This window comes from Macaca nemestrina, chromosome 2 (genome assembly GCF_043159975.1).
Source record: "Macaca nemestrina isolate mMacNem1 chromosome 2, mMacNem.hap1, whole genome shotgun sequence".
Taxonomy (NCBI): Eukaryota; Metazoa; Chordata; class Mammalia; order Primates; family Cercopithecidae; genus Macaca; species Macaca nemestrina.
The window spans coordinates 112,399,601-112,417,162 of record NC_092126.1 but is presented as its reverse complement, the minus strand read 5'-3'; the positions used below and the strand labels follow the sequence as shown (position 1 = coordinate 112,417,162).

At 44.0% G+C, this 17,562-nt stretch overlaps 1 protein-coding gene across 9 annotated transcripts in view; it reads right to left on the bottom strand.

The window, feature by feature from the left end:
• The window catches only part of LOC105480627 (ariadne RBR E3 ubiquitin protein ligase 2), a 70,215-nt gene that overhangs the window by 18,312 nt on the left and 34,341 nt on the right, over positions 1 to 17,562 (bottom strand). For all 9 annotated transcript variants that reach the window (XM_071091699.1, XM_071091695.1, XM_071091700.1 and 6 more), the window contains 2 exons: positions 5,137 to 5,204; positions 1,417 to 1,480 (listed from right to left, as the gene is read on the bottom strand). In XM_071091699.1, coding sequence (XP_070947800.1) covers positions 1,417 to 1,480; positions 5,137 to 5,204 — 132 coding nt within the window. The remainder of the gene's footprint in view (positions 1 to 1,416; positions 1,481 to 5,136; positions 5,205 to 17,562) is intronic.

Here is a 17,562-nt window from a genome sequence, read left to right as displayed (position 1 = left end):
GAAAAGTCCACTTACAAGAACAGTAGCTTCTTTTTAGTTTACTGGAAAAATAAAAAAACAAGTTGAGGAAAAGAACTGGATTCTCATGTTTATCCATTTTGCTTCTGGAAACCTTTGTCTTAAGAGGCTGCAGAAATTATGTGGTGATCTGAGCCCCAATTCTGCCTTCCAAGATATCTTTTAGCATGGCCCTCATTCAAAAAATATTTGACAAATGTTCGTTTAGCTCCTAGATACACAGGAAATTGCTATGCATTATTAAAATACAGCTTCTATGGTAGGGGTGGTAAAACAATATGAGTTAATCACTATAACACACGTGTAAAAGTTTATAGATATAATTAGGTGAGTTTCCAGAGGAATGATCCAGGAGAAAGGCTTTGTCAAGGAGGTGGCTTAGATTCTTAGATTCCTTTTTTTTCCTTTTGATAGAGTCTCTGTCACCCAGGCTGGAGTGCAGTGGTGCAATCTTGGCTTGCACCAAGTGGTGCAACCTCCACCTCCCTGCCTTCAATCGTTCAAGTGATTCTCTTGCCTCAGCCTCCCAAGTAGCTAGGATTACAGGTATGAGACGCCATGCCTGGCTAATTTTTGTATTTTTAGTAGAGATGGGTTTTCACCATGTTTGCCAGGCTGGTCTTGAACTCCTGACCTCAAGTGATCTGCCCGCCTCGACCTCCCAAAGTGCTGGGATTATGGGCCTGAGCCACTGTGCCTGGCCGGACTGGGGTCTTTAAAGGTGAATTCCCTCTCTCTAAGCGAAGGTGGAAACAGAGTCTGGACGTTCTAGGAAGGGAAGGCACAAACAGAATAGAAGACATGTGCGGTAATCTCAGAAACACCAAGGCACCCAGAAAGAATGGAGTGCAGGCTGAAAGTGCAGAGAAGGTGGGGCTGGAGAGGGCCAAAGGACAGGCAATGATTTAGTCCCTAACTGTAAGGAAACTTTTCAAACCGTAACAGAAGATTTAAGTTAATAGTAGAACAAATACTGTGGGCATGTTGAACTATAAACAAAGCAAAGATAGTTTTTTTTTTTTTTTTGAGACAGAGTCTTGCTTTGTCGCCCAGGCTGGAGTGCAGTGGCATGATCTTGGCTCACTGCAAGCTCCACCTCCCAGGTTCACGCCATTCTCCTGCCTCAGCCTCCCGAGTAGCTGGGACTATAGGCACCCGCCACCAGGCCTGCTAATTTTTTTTTTGTATTTTTAGTAGAGACGGGATTTCACCGTGTTAACCAGGATGGTCTTGATCTCCTGACCTCGTGATCCGCCCGCCTTGGCCTCCCAAAGTGCTGGGATTACAGACGTGGGCCACCGCGCCTGCCCAAGCAAAGATAGCTCTTAACGACACTGCAAGCCAAAGCAAGAACCATGTGCAATCATGAGAAGCCTCATTCAAGTAATAGACACTCACATGTTTTGATGGATTAGGCTGAACTCGAGCCTCAACAAGCAGTTGAGCAGAATTGGACTTGAATCTACAAAACAAAAAGCAGAAATGAAGGGAATCAGAAGCTAAAGACATTTTTACCCCTGAACAATAACAGGACAGACAAAGATGTTTAGAGCATCTTTGCCTCTACTTTCTCATAGAACCAAGCCTCCTTTTATCTCAGTACAAAGACTTTTTTCCTCAAGACAGAAAATGCAAAATATAAAGGAATAATAAAAAATATAAAGCCTGATAAATTACGCTACATTTAAGAACCTCAATTCATCAGAAGACACCAAAGTCAAAAGCCAAGCCATAAGCTGGAAGATAATTCAATATATAAACTTCTAGGCCAGGCTCATGCCTGTAATCCCAGCATTTTGGGAGGCTGAGGGGGGCAGATCACTTGAGGTCAGGAGTTTGAGACCAGCCTGGCCAATATGATGAAACCCCGTTTCTATTAAAAATACAAAAATTAGCTGGGCATGGTGACACATGCCTGTAGCCCCAGCTACTTGGGAGGCTGAGGCAAGAGAATTGCTTGAACCTGGGAGGCAGAGGTTGCAATAAGTCGAGATTGTTCCATTGCACTCCAGCCTGCAAGACAGAGCGAGACTATCTCAAAAAGAAAAAAAAAAAATTCTATATATATGGCTGGGCGCAGTGGCTCACGCCTGTAATCTTAGCACTTTGGGAGGCTGAGGTGGATAGATCACTTGAGGTCAGGAGTTTGAGACCAACCTGGCCAACACGGTGAAACCCCATCCGGGTGTGTTGGCTCATGCCTGTAATCCCAGCTACTTGGGAGACTGAAGCAGGAAGATCGCTAGAACCTGGGAGGTAGAGGTTGCAGTGCAGTGAGCAGAGACTGCACCAGCCCGGGAGACAGAGCAAGACAAAACAAAACAAAACAAAACAAAACAAACATACACACACACACACACACGTATAACTGGCAAAGGATTACTATTCAGGAAAAATAAAAACTCATATATATATATATATATACACACACACACACATATATATATATACACACACATATACATATATATATATACATATATATATATATATGTCTGGTGAAGGATCAGTATTCAGAGTAAACAAAAACTCCTAAAAATCCATTTGGTTCTAGGAACTGGACATGGGAGAAGGGGGAAGGATCCATTTAGAAGAACAACATAATTCAATAAAAAATGGGGAGAAGACTTAACAGGCATTTCAGAGGAGGAGGCAGCAAAAATGGCCATTATATATGAAAAGATTCTCAACCTCCTTAATAATACAGGACATTGAAACAATTAGATGCCATTTACAGCCACCAAATTGCAAAACTTTAAGTCTTACAGTATCAGGAACACCTATATACTACTGCTGAGCATGTAAAGTGGTAAATCACTCTGGAAAACAACCTGGAATTATTTAGCAAAGGCAAAAATAAATGTATGCTATAGCCAATAATTCCTTTTCTATATTTAACTCCAGAAAAATTATGTGACAGTAGGAGTCACCTACAATAATTTTCCATTTAAACAGAATTATCAAGTGGCAATAAAGTGCCACACAAAGCCCAGGTCAACAAATTTCCAAGATATTAGGAATTGGAGCAGAAAAGAATTATATCTCATCTATGTGATTTCTATCTAGTCAGAATGCTTCCCTCAACTATCCTTATTGAGGGGCCCATTTTATTCCTAATTCCCACACTAGTCTTTTAAGTCTCTTTTGCCATCCAAACCTCCACTCCTGAGTTATGCTGAAAGAGTTTAGGCAGTGAGAGATATCCTATTGCCAGAACCTATGTGGTTCCCGAGTTTTGGGCAGTAGTATAATAATAAGGCAGCAGAAGTTCATCTGCAATTTCATCTAAATGTATTCTAACTCAAGTACACAGGATGAGAGCAGTTAGTGAATCAGGAACACATTTGCTCTTTCCTGATTGTGCTGAGCTGTTCCAGCTGGTATGTCCTTCCCCGTTGTGTTCAGCCTGGAGAAGGAAAAGCATGACCTTCCTCTGTAAATTCTACTAAAAATACAAGAATTAGCCAGCCGTGGTGGCAAGTGCTGGTAATCCCAGCTACTTTGTAGGTTGTGGCGGGAGAGTTGCTTGAACCCTGGAGGCGGAGGTTGCAGTAAGGCAATGTCGTGCCACTGCACTCCAGCCTGGCTGACAGAGTGAGACTTTGTCTCAAAAAAATAAAAATAAAAAAATCATACCATATGAGAAAGGAAGATTTACTGCAGTGTGAAAGAGTAGGAATGGTAACAAGTACTTCTCACCAGAGGGAATTTTGCTCCCCACGAGTTATTTGACAATGTTTGGAGACATTCTGATTGCCAAGGACTTAGAGGTGTGGCAGAATAGAGCCCAGGGACGCTGCCAGACATCCTACAATTCACAGATCAGGCCCCCACAACAAAGAGTTATCTAGCCTAAAATGTCAATAATGCTGAGGATGAGAAACACTGTGCGAGACAAGGGCACATGCCTCCAAGGGTGAGCATAAAAGATTCCTACAGAGGATGCAGAGGAGGAGGTGTCCCTTTTCCTGACAACTTATAAGACATCTTGAGACTCTAAGGTCTGTATCTTAAGATCTCTAGTTCTGGAGGAGGTGGAAAGAAATACTCAAATATGCTGCTGGTAGAGGTGGTGGGTGGTAAAGCAGCCTGTATTTTTTTTTTTTTTTTTTTTTTTTGAGACAGAGTCTCACTCTGCCACCAGGCTGGAGTGCAGTGGCACAATCTTGGCTCACTGCAACCTCCGCCTCCAGGGTTTAAGCGATTCTTTTGCCTCAGCCTTCTGAGTAGCTGGGACTACAGGAGTGCACCACCACGCCAGGTTAATTTTCATATTTTTAGTAGAGACAGGGTTTCACCATGGTGGCCTGGCTGATTTCAACTCCTGACCTCAGGTGATCCGCCTGCCTCAGCCTCCCAAAGTGCTGAGATTACAGGCGTAAGCCACCACGTATGGCCAGCAGCCTACATTTTCTAAAGGAAATATGACTTGTACTATGATACAATCCTCAAGTTGACATATCCAAAAGAAGTAAAAGATGTTGGCATGTGTTACCTAGAAACGCACTGATTAAAAATTAACAATGGAAGCCGGGCGCGGTGGCTCACGCCTGTAATCCCAGCGCTTTGGGAGGCCGAGGCGGGCGGATCACAAGGTCAGGAGATCGAGACCACGGTGAAACCCCGTCTCTACTAAAAATACAAAAAATTAGCCGGGCGCGGTTGTGGGCGCCTGTAGTCCCAGCTACTGGGGAGGCTGAGGCAGGAGAATGGCGTGAACCCGGGAGGCGGAGCTTGCAGTGAGCCGAGATCGCGCCACTGCACTCCAGCCTGGGCGACAGAGCGAGACTCCGTCTCAAAAAAAAAAAAAAAAAAAAAAAAAAAAAAATTAACAATGGAAAAGAAAATCTGAATTAACTTCACTGTGCAACAACAAAGGTTTGGAAAAAGCATGGAATATCTACGATAGAATACTGTGCTAGTATAAAACTGGGGTAGGAGAATATACTGAAGACATAGGGAAAGTTCACAACATATTAAGAGAAGAGGATGGAAAACAGAATCCAATGTTTTAAAAATATACCATGCATATTGGAATATAGTCCAAAATGTAAACAATAGTCACCATGGAGAGCAGAGCTATGGGCAATGTTATCTCTCCTCCCCCAAATACCTTACCTGTCCAATATCTCTGAAACTTGCCAGTGGAAATTAACTAATATAAGTTTAGCAACTGAATGAGATACCTAGAAAGAAGAAAGAAAAAAAATCGAATTATAATTGCATTTTCTTTTAAGGTGTTTCACATTTTGAGAACCGCATACATTCATGTCTATGCCAAGCCCAGATTGGATTACCAAATTCCTCCTCTTGGTTCTCTGCTTTGTCTTTTAAGTTCAGACTCTTACAATCTTAGTGATTTCAAGAATCTCTTGATTTTCGATCTTTGTTTTCATTAATAAACCTTTCAAGAAAATTAATTTCATTTGAAACTTAAAGACACTCATTTTACAATAACAACCTAGCATCTATTAATAACATAAACAACAGAGCTGGGGTTTCCTTCATGTCATATATGTTCCCTCAAGCTGCTGTAGGAGGTTGTACACCAGAAGCACATCTCTATTAAGGCCTGTTACTTGTAGAAAATCCCCAGGTCTGGGTTTGCATAAACCCTACAGAAACACCAGAAAACAACCAACAAAACATAAAAACCCAAAACTCAGATTAAAATCACTGAATTCCCAGCAGCCAATGAGTCCTAGTTGCAAGGACAGTTTCAAAATTTGTGGGCAGCCTTTCTGGCCTCTATATGTTCTTAGGAGACATTTAAAGCACGTGGTTATAGCTACTAAAGAACCTTAGAAGGTGGTTGAGCTAGCAATTCTATTTCTGTAAAGTCTCCCTGAGGAAATGACAGAGGATATGTTTACCACAGGATTATTTACAATAGTAAAAAATTAGAAATAACCTAAATATCCAACAAAAATGAGTTAAATAATATAGGACAGATCTATGCAATGGACTACTACGTGGTTATTTTAAAAGATTTAGTTTATTGACATAGAAAGATGTTCTTTTTTTTTTTTTTTTTTGAGACAGTCTTTGTCACCCAGGCCGGAGTGCACTGGCTGACCTCGGCTCACTGCAACCTCTGTCTCCCAGGCTCAAGTGATTCTCCTGCCTCAGCCTCTCGCGTAGCTGGGATTACAGGCATGCGCTACCACGCCCAGCTAATTTTTATATTTTTAGTAGAGACAGGGTTTCACCATGTTGGCCAGGCTGGTCTTGAACTCCTGACCTCAGGTTATCCGCCTACCTTGGTCTCCCAAAGTGCTGGGATTACAGGTGTGACCCACTGCACCCGGCCACTATTTTTTTTTTTTTAAATAATGAGCTGCACTATGTTGTCTAGACTGGAATACAAGGCTATTCACAGGCATGATCAGAGCACACTACAGCTTTGAACTCCTGGGCTCAAGTGATCCTTCCACCTCAACCTCTCGGGCACTACAGGTGCATATCACTTCACCCACCTTAGAAGCTCATATTTTAATGTTAGGTTAAAGAAGCATATAAGCATCTACATGTTATAGTTGTAATTTAGACGTAAGCTAGTTACAAAACACCCTAAGTGTCAAGACTTGGGTGAGACCACAGAAGACTGGGATGTGTTTGGAAGCCTTAGATCATCAGGCTTCCCAGAGAAAGCAATACACACCATGAGGGTACTACTAAAGCAAGGAGAAAGTAGGAGCATATTTACAGTTAGGGTGACAAGAAAACACACAGAACATTGTCTGCTCACTGGACTGAGTCCTTAAACAAGAGCTACCATGGATCCGTAAGGTAGTATGTGTCTGGTCCACAGATAAGAACTGCAGCAGAGGAAAGACACACAGTGACCACCACATGATCCCTCCTTCTAGCACTCAAGTCACTCCTGAAAGGAGACAAGTGAGCACCTACTAAACAAGGGCACATCCCAGTATATAATGAGTGTCAAAGGCTATGCAATCAGTGAGTGCTGCCTGTCCTATAGTCCAGGTACATCTGGAGAAAAATCAAGGACTCAAGACAGCTTACTTCGCTCAGGATGGGGGTCCCTATTTTCCTTCCAAGGTAAGTGGCATCTGACCCATGCATGCTGCCACAGTATTTTCTTGCAGAAGCCCATGTAGACTTTAGGCCTAGGTTTCCCAAATTATGGCTGGTATTTCTTCTGTGTCCTCAACAAAGCTATTCGTCCCCAACAGACCACTATCACAAAATGAGAAGAGAGATAAGACATCTTGTTTAAACTTTAACAACTGCTGAAATACAGCCTTTGGATACAAATAGCTTTTTAATTTATTTTTTATTTTATTATTATTATTATTATTATATATTTTTTGAGATGGAGTCTCACTCTGTCGCCCGGGCTGGAGTGCAGTGGTGCGATCTCAGCTCACTGCAAGCTCCACCTCCCAGGTTCACGCCACTCTCCTGCCTCAGCCTCCCGAGTAGCTGGGACTACAGGCACTTGCCTCCATGCCGGGCTAATTTTTTATAGTTTTAGTAGACACAGAGTTTCCCCGTGTTAGCCAGGATGGTCTTGATCTCCTGACCTCGTCATCTGCCCGCCTTGGCCTTCCAAAGTGCTGGGATTACAGGCGTGAGTCAGCATGCCCGGCCTATTTTATTATTATTATTTTTGAGATAGGATCTCACTATGTTTCCCAGGCTAGAGTGCAGTGGCGTGATCGCGGCTCACTGCAACCTCCACTTCCTGGGCTCAAGTGATACTCCCGGCTCAGCCTCCTGAATAGCTGGGACTACAGGTGCAAGCCACCACGTCCAGTTAATTTTTTAAAATTTTGTAGAGAGGCCGGGCGCGGTGGCTCAAGCCTGTAATCCCAGCACTTTGTGAGGCCGAGATGGGTGGATCACTAGGTCAGGAGATCGAGACCATCCTGGATAACACGGTGAAACCCCGTCTCTACTAAAAAATACAAAAAACTAGCCGGGCGAGGTGGCGGGCGCCTGTAGTCCCAGCTACTCAGGAGGCTGAGACAGGAGAATGGCCCGAACCCGGGAGGCGGAGCTTGCAGTGAGCTGAGATCCGGCCACTACACTCCAGCCTGGGCGACAGAGCGAGACTCCGTCTCAAAAAAAAAATAATAATAATAAAAAAATTTTGTAGAGACATGGTTTCTCCATGTTGCCTAGTTTACTCCTCAACTCCGAAGCGCAAGCAATCTGCCTGCCTCGGCCTCCCAAAGTGCAGAGATTACAGGTGTGAACCACTGAGCCCAGCCCTTTTTTTTTTTTTTTGAGACAGTCTCCCTCTGTCGCCCTGGCTGGAGTGCAGTGGTACGATCTTGACTACTACAACCTCCGCCTCCCGGATTCAAGCAATTCTCTGCCTCAGCCTCCCAAGTAGCTGGGATTACAGGCGCCCGCCACCACGTCAATTTTTTTTTTTTTTTTTTTTTTGAGAAGGAGTCTCTCTCTGTTGCCCAGGCTGGAGTGCAGTGGTGCAATCTCAGCTCACTGCAAGTTCCACCTCCCGGGTTCACACCATTCTCCTGCCTCAGCCTCCCAAGTAGCTGGGAGTATAGGCTCCACCACGCCCAGCTAATTTTTCTTTTGTATTTTTCAGTAGAGATGGGGTTTCACCGTGTTAGCCACGGTGGTCTTGATCTCCTGACCTCGTGATCTGCCCGCCTCGGCCTCCCAAAGTGCTGGGATTACAGGCGTGAGCCACCGCACCCGGCCAATTTTTGTATTTTTAGTAGAGATGGGGTTTCACCATCTTGGCCAGACTGGTCTTGAACTCCTGACCTCATGATCCACCAGCCTCAGCCTCCCAAAGTGCTGGGATTACAGGCATGAGCCACCGTGCCCAGCCTATTTCTTAAAATAGAGATGAGGCTATGTTGTCCAGGCTACAGTACGGTGGCTGTTCACAGACACGATCCTACTACTGATGAGCACAAGGGTTTTTTGTTCTGTTTTTCACAGACAGGGTCTTGTTTTGTTGTACAGGTTGGAATGCAGTGGCATGATCATTGCTCACTGTAACCAAGAACTCCTGGGTTCGAGCAATACTCTCACCTCAGCCTCCCAAGACGCTAAGACTACAAGCCCATACCACCACCCCCAGCTAATTTGTTGTTGTTGTTATAGAGAGGAGCTCATTATATTGCTCAGGCTGGTCTCAAACTCCTGGTCTCGAGTGATCCTCCTGCAGCACAGGAATTTTGACCTGCTCTGTTTCCAATCTAGGTCAGTTTACCCCTCAAATAGTTTTAAAAAACATGAAGTGGGGCCAGGTGCAGTGGCTCACACCTGTAATTCCAGCACTTTGGAAGGCCGAGGCGGGTGGATCACAAGGTCAGGAGATCAAGACCAGCTTGGCTAATATGGTGACATCCCGTCGCTACTAAAAATACAAAAATTAGCTGTGTGGTAGTGGGCGCCTGTAGTCCCAGTTACTTGGGAAGTTGAGGCAGGAGAATCGCCTGAACCCAGGAGGCGGAGGTTGCAGTGAGCTGAGATCACGTCACTGTACTCCAGCCTGGGCAACAGCAGAGCAAGACTCCGTCTCAAAAAAAAAACAAAAAACAAACAAACAAAAAAACACCATGGAGTGATACTGCTTTAGATGAACTCCTTGCTGGAAGCTTTTCTTTCTTCTCATACCCAGAGGGGCCCAATCAGCCTTACACCATGCTTTCTGTTCTGACTTCTACATGTCTCATTATGCATGACCACCAAGTCCTAGCAAAGATACTACGCCACCTAGGAAACTCAGAGGAATTGTGACCATGTCCAATAGCTGCCACCTTTTTTTCACTACAGCTGGGCACTTTACGCTAAGAACAGGGGTCAGGTTGACTTACAGATCCACAAAGCCCAGAAACAGATGGCACACTGAGTAGCCACTCAACAAATGCTCATTATTTAAATGATATGTCTTTAACCTGTGGATTTAAAATAAAATTTTGCTGTTTCATTAGAAAGGTCAAGAAAGTTTAACACTGATCTCTTGATTTCAACAGCACTAACAGCCACAATGAAGCCTCAGAATTAACACACTAGGTAAAGCTCACCTACAGATAACAACATAACCCTCTACTGAAGCCAAGAATTTCCTGATGACTATAAGTCTGCTAATGACCAACTCAGAATACCCCAGCAGAGCTGAGTTCTGGTGAGAACAAATAATTGGAAGGGAGATAGGCCTACCACTTTATAAAATGGACAGTGGAGAGGTGTAAATCTATTCTTTTAATGGCAACAGCCAAGAGTACATCAATACATATAGGATAGGATAGGCACGGTGGCTCATGCCTATAATCCCAGCACTTTGGGAGGCCGAGGCGGGCAGATCACTTGACATCAAGAATTAGAGACCAGCTAAGTTGTGGCCAACATGGTGAAACCCTGTCTCTAATAAAAACACAAAAATTAGCTGGGCATAGTGGCAGGCACCTGTAATCCCAACTACTTGGGAAATCAGGAGGCTGAGGAAGGAGAATCGCTTGAGCCCGGGAGGTGGAGGTTGCAGTGAGCTGAGATTGTGCCACTGCACTCCAGCCTGGGTGACAGAACAAGACTCCATCTCAAAAAAATAAATAAATACACACACACACACACACACACACACACACACACGTCAGCTCTATGCATCTCCCAGCAGCCTTCTGTAAGAGACACTACTGGGACCCCCACATCAAGGTGGAGGTGACTGCCAGGCATAGTGGTTCATGCCTGTGGTCCCAGCTACTCAGGAGGCTGAGGCGGGAGAATTGCTAAGCCCAGGAGTTTGACACCACAGCCAGTCTGGCAACACAGCAAAACCCCGTCTCTTTTTTAAAAAAAAAAAAAAAAAAAAAAAAAAAGGGCCGGGCGTAGTGGCTCCCTTCTGTAATCCCAGCACTTTGGGAGGCAGAGGCAGGCTGATCACCTGAGGTCAGGAGTTTGAGACCAGCCTGGCCAACATGGTGAAACCCCGTCTCTACTAAAAATATAAAAATTAGCTGAGTGTTCTGGTGGGCGCCTGTAATCCTAGCTATTTGGAAGTTGAGCCAGGAGAATCGCTTGAACCCAGGAGATGGAGGTTGCAATGAGCCGACATGGTACCATGCACTCCAGTCTGGGAGAAAGAGTGAGACTCTGTCTCAAAAAAAAGAAAAAAAAAAAAAAAAGTAAAGAAGATAATTACCTGTATTAGGTTGATAGTACATAGAAGATTGGAGACTCTCTCCCTCAAAAATCTACTACGAATCTGATGAAATTCTGAGACCACTAATTAAAGGGAAAATGTAGTGTCACTGCACCTCATCCAGTAATGGACACCAGGAAGGATCTATGGGAAAGCCAGATTCCCCAGAGCCCTCTGGGCAAAAGCAGCACAGAGATGGAGAAAAACAATGAGAAAATGATACTCTAGAAAAATATATTCTAAAAAGGTAGTCTCAGCAAGGAGGCCACCTTCTGCCTGATTTGGGTCACGAGAGAGAACTGACTGAAACCCCATCTCAACTCCCCAGCAGTTTTCCAGAGGAACCAGTGGCCACCTTGAGCCATCTTGGCCTCCTGGCGGAAGGGCCAAGACAAATCTTCTAAACAATATTAAGCCAGATTAAAGGTAAAAATCTGTCTGAGTGACAACAGCTGAGCTTTCTAAGGAACGAATTAATATTTACCACCATCCGTCTTTTTTTTTTTTTTGAGACGGAGTCTCGCTCTGTCGCCCAGGCTGGAGTGCAGTGGCCGGATCTCAGCTCACGGCAAGCTCCGCCTCCCGGGTTTATGACATTCTCCTGCCTCAGCCTCCCGAGTAGCTGGGACTACAGGCGCCCACCACCTCGCCTGGCTAGTTTTTTTTTTTTTTTTTGTATTTTTTAGTAGAGACGGGGTTTCACCGGGTTAGCCAGGATGGTCTCGATCTCCTGACCTTGTGATCCGCCCGTCTCGGCCTCCCAAGGTGCTGGGATTACAGGCTTGAGCCACCGCGCCCGGCCTAACACCATCAGTCTTTAATGCTCGGAAGAGCTCAACGATACATTTAGAATCTATCACAGTCAACACTTTCACAACTGAGTCCTTCACCCCGTCCCCTTGTTACCCTTTATAATTTGTTCAATTGTGGAGAGAAAACCTTTCAGTAGAATCAAGATGAGCTCTTGCTGGGCTGTTTTAATCAAGGAGCTAACAACCTGTTGGTAGTTAAGACTAAGTATTATCAAGACAACTTATAAAGAAAAGGCCAAATCTTTTCCAAAAGAAAAATGGATCCAGGTAGTAACCAATGTAAGCCAAAAAAAAGACTAATGACTTGGAAGGAACACATGTGACCAATGCAGTGTTCAGAATAAACTTGCAGTTCTATTAGATCAACAGGTAGTCAAAGGATTAAAAGTCTTATATATTTATGAATGCTTTTTCTTTTCTGTTGAGATGGAGTCTCATTCTGTCACCCAGGCTAGAGCGCAGTGGCGCAACCTTGGCTCACTGCAACCTCTGCTTCTCAGGTTCAAGTGATTCTCCTGCCTCAGCCTCCCACGTAGCTGGGATTACAGGCAGTCACCACCACGCCCAGGTATTTTTGGTATTTTTACTAGAGATGGGATTTCACCACGTTGGCCAGGCTGGTCTCAAACTCCTGACCTCAAGTGATCACCCTGCCTCGGCCTCCCAAAGTGCTGGGATTATGGGCATGAGCCACCAAGCCCGGCACTATGAATGCTTTTTCTATTTCTAGAAACATTAACTGAGGAAAAAAACTAGAAATTAAGAACTAGAAAGTTTCCTGTCCAAAAGGAGTCTCAAGATAATTACTGAGTAATCTGAGTCTCTGATTAGAGAGATAAAAAAGGTATCTATTGTTCCCTCCATCTCGAGGGCCAAAAAAGGATGCCATTCAATAGACACCCTCAATAGGCCAAAGAGGGTGCCATTCATTAGGCTACTGTTTCCAGCAAACCCACTCTCCAATTCATTTCCACTATTCCCCAGAGGAAATCTCATCCCTGTTTAAAGAGCAAACCCTAAGATGGTAGAATTTCTTTGACAGTCACTTTGTACATTCACAAAACCATGAGTAAAGAATAGTTACGGGCTGGGTGTGGTGGCTCAAGCCTGTAATCTCAGCACTCTGGGATGTCAAGTTGGGAGGATTGCTTGAATTCAGGAGTTTGAGACCAGCCTGGGCAAATAGTGAAATCCTGTATCTACAAAAAATCTTTTTTTTTTTTTGAGACGGAGTCTCACTCTGTTGCTCTGACTGGAGTGCAGTAGCGCAATCCCGGCTCACTGCAAGCTCCGCCTCCAGGGTTCACACCATTCTCCTGCCTCAGCCTCCTGAGTAGCTGGAACTATAGGTGCCCGCCACCATGCCTGGCTAATTTTTTGTATTGTTTAGTGGAGACGGGGTTTCACCGTGTCAGTCAGGATGGTCTCCATCTCCTGACTCCCAAAATGCTCAGACTACAGGCGTGAGCCACCACGCCCGGACTTTTTTTTTTTTTTTTTTGAGATGAAGTGTCGCTCTTGTCCCCAGGCTGGAACATAATGGCGCGATCTTGGTTCTCTGCAACCTCTGCCTCAGCCTCCTGAGTAGCTGGGATTACAGGCGCCTGCCACCACGCCCAGCTAATTTTTGTATTTTAATAGAGACGGCGTTTCAACATGTTGGCCAGGCTGGTCTCAAACTGTGACCTCAGGTGATCCACCCGCCTCGGCCTCCCAAAATACTGGGATTACAGGCATGAGCCACCACGCCCAGCCAAAACATTTTTTTTTTTATTAGCTGCACATGGTGGCATGTGTCTGTAGTCCTAGCTACTTAGGAGGCTAAGGTAGGAGAATAGCTTGAGCCGAGGTGGAGGCTGCAGTAAGCCATCATCACGCTACGACACTCCAGCTGGGGTGACACAGCAAGACTGTGTTTCAAGAAAATGAATAATGGCTGGGCGTGGTGGCTCATGCCTGTAATCCCAGCACTTTGGGAGGCAGAGGTGGTGGGATCACGAGATCAGGAGATCGAGATCATCCTGGCTAACACGGTGAAACCCTATCTCTATTACAAATACAAAAAATTATCCGGGCATTGTGGCAGGTGCCTGTAGTCAGTCCCAGCTACTCGGAAGGCTGAGGCAGGAGAATGGCGTGAACCCGAGAGGCGAAGCTTGCAGTGAGCCGAGATCGCGTCACTGCACTCCAGCGTGGGCGACAGAGCAAGACTCCGTCTTAAAAAAAAAAAAAAAGAAAATGAATAATCATGTTTAATAATTATAATACTTTTGAAAGTTTATGGAGTCTAATTGCCAAAATCAGAAATAAAAAATTCAGATTATTTCTGATTTTAATTCAATTTGGCTCATAATTTGATAAGATGTTGATTTCAATTGATGAATTTCAATCTATTCAGAATTGCCGGCTGGGCACGGTGGCTTACACCTGTAATCCCAGCACTTTGGAAGGCCAAGGCAGGCAGATCACCTGAGGTCAGGAGTTTGAGATCAGCCTGGCCAACATAGTGAAACCCTGTCTCTACTAAAAATACAAAAATTAGCTGGGCATAGTGGTGGGCCCCTGTAATCCCAGCTACTTGGGAGGCTGAGGCATGAGAATCAGTTGAACTCAAGCAGCAGGGGTTGCAGCGAGCCAAGACTGCACCACTGCACTCCAGCCTGGGTGACAAGAACAAGACTCCATTTCAAAAACAAAAATTGCTGACAGTAGAAATACTAAGATATTTTACACCAGGCAATATAAACTCCCTTGTTGCCAAACTGAAACATTTCTCATACCTTATCTTGCTGATAGAATCAGACACTTAGCCGGGCGCGGTGGCTCACGCCTGTAATCCCAGCACTTTGGGAGGCCGAGGCGGGCGGATCACAAGGTCAGGAGATCGAGACCACGGTGAAACCCCGTCTCTACTAAAAATACAAAAAAAATTAGCCGGGCGCGGTTGTGGGCGCCTGTAGTCCCAGCTACTCGGGAGGCTGAGGCAGGAGAATGGCGTGAACCCGGGAGGTGGAGCTAGCAGTGAGCCGAGATCGTGCCACTGCACTCCAGCCTGGGCGACAGAGCGAGACTCCGTCTCAAAAAAAAAAAAAGAATCAGACACTTAACTTCCCTCTGCCTTAATGACCCCCTCATGATTTCTATGATGTCTTTTGCAGCACCTGTTCAGGTACTCTGTGCTCTTCCTCTTGTATCCCCATCATGTCAGTGGAGGGCACCACATTCCCACTCCTCTCAAGGTAGGACTGTTGGCCTTTTCCACCATGTCTCACTCTTCCTTAACCACTTTACCCTCTCCCATCATCACCACTCCACTGTCCAATCTCTAGTTCTTCCTCTCCTCCACACTCCCATCAGAAGGGCCTCACTCACATGCAAAGGCATCTTAATGTATATCCCTTCCACTCCATCATCCTTAGGATGAGCTTCCTGACACCCTTATGCAACAGTAATAATACCACAATTCTTGCAGATCCCTTAACTCCTGCCAGGATCAGTTCCTACCTTGTTTAAAACCCGTCACTGCTCTCCAGTATTGACAGGACAAACTTTATATGCCTTAGTAGAAGACAGTCTTCAGGAACCACCACCTAATCCCTCCCCACAGCAATTCACTGAATGATTCCAGAACCCCAATATGTTTCTCGTAACTGTCAGCTACCAATAACACCCTTCTTTGTAGCGTACATTTAGAAATTAAAGAACATACTTCTATAGAACCCTGTGTCAAAGCAGGAATCAAAAGAGAAATTAGAAAATGTTTTGAACTGAATAATGAAAATACCACATAATGAAATTTGTGAGATGCAGCTAATATGCCTACATGAAAATTGAAAACTGTAAACGTATATGCTAAAATAGGTCCAAAAATCAAAGACATAAGGATCTAACCTAAGAAGCTAGAAACATTTAGTCACAGCTGTGTATTATAACTAAAAAAAAGGGAAGCTAGAAAAAGATGACTACGTTAAAATGAAGTAAAAAGAAGAAAACAGTGACGATTAAAAAGAGAAAGAAATAAAATCCAAATCAAGTAACAGCAAAAATTAAGTCTAAAAATGGATTCTTTAAAAATATCAGGCCGGGCGCGGTAGCTCAAGCCTGTAATCCCAGCACTTTGGGAGGCCGAGACGGGCGGATCACGAGGTCAGGAGGTCGAGACCATCCTGGCTAACATGGTGAAACCCTGTCTCTACTAAAAAAAAAAAAAAAAATACAAAAAACTAGCCGGGCGAGGTGGCAGGCGCCTGTAGTCCCAGCTACTCGGGAGGCTGAGGCAGGAGAATGGCGTAAACCCGGGAGGCGGAACATGCAGTGAGCTGAGATCTGGCCACTGCACTCCAGCCTGGGCGACAGAGCGAGACTCCGTCTCAAAAAAAAAAAAAAAAAAAAATCAACAAAGTTGATAAAACAGAACAACTAGGAAAAAAGAGAAAACAAATTACCCATAACAGAGGTAGAAGATGGACCACCCCCTACAATTCTTTACAGTAAGACATTAAAAGGGAAATAAGAAAATGTTATGAACAACCTAATTCTAATAAAATTGACATCTTAAATTAACATGTTCTTTGAAAAATACCAACAACGACACAAAATGAAAAAGAAAAACTGAGCAGCTGTTTATCTAGTAAAGACATGGAATTCATGATCAAAACCCTTCCCACCAAATTCCAGGCCCAGGGATTTTACTGGTGAATTCTATCAACACTAATTTTACAAAAATACTTTTAGAAACTACAGAAGACAGGGACATTTCTCCCAAACTCATTTTATGAGGTTAGCATAACCATGATAAAACATAACCAAGAAAAAAAATCCCAATATTTCACAGACATAGACACAAAAATCCTTAATTTAAAAATTTGCCATTGCACTGCAGCCTGGACAACAAGAGCGAAACTCTGGGAAACAAACAAACAAACAAAAAAGCACTAATAAATGAATTAATTTACTAAGGTAAAAAAATACAAAGTTGGCCTGGTACACTGGCTCATGCTTGTAATCTCAGCACTTTGAGAGACTAAGGCAGGCAAATTGCTTGAGCCCAGGAGTTCAAGACCAGCCAAGGCAACATGGCAAAACCCTGTCTCTACAAAAAGTACAAAAAATCAGCTGGGCATGGTGACATGCATCTGTTGTTCCATCCACCTGGGAGGTTGAGGTAGAAGGATTACTTGAACCCGGGAGGTTGAGGTTGCAGTGAACCATGATAGCTCTACTGTACTCCAGCCTGGGTGACAGAGGAAGACACTGTCACAAAATAAAAATTAAAAAAAAAAAAAAAAGAGAAAGAAAATACAAAGTCAATATATATAAAAACCAAATGTTAGAATTCAAAGAAAGAGCCAAAAAAGTATTTCTATATAGCAGAAAATTAAAAAATTAAATGGGCGAATTTTAATAATTTATTTTATTTAACCTAATATATCCGAAATTGTATTTCAACAGGTAACACATAAAAAAGCATGATAATCTATTTTTATCCTTTGTTTCATTCTAAGTCCAGCGTGTATTTTAGACTTATGGCACGTCTCAATTCAAACTGACTGTATTTCAAATCAGCAATGGCCACACATAGCT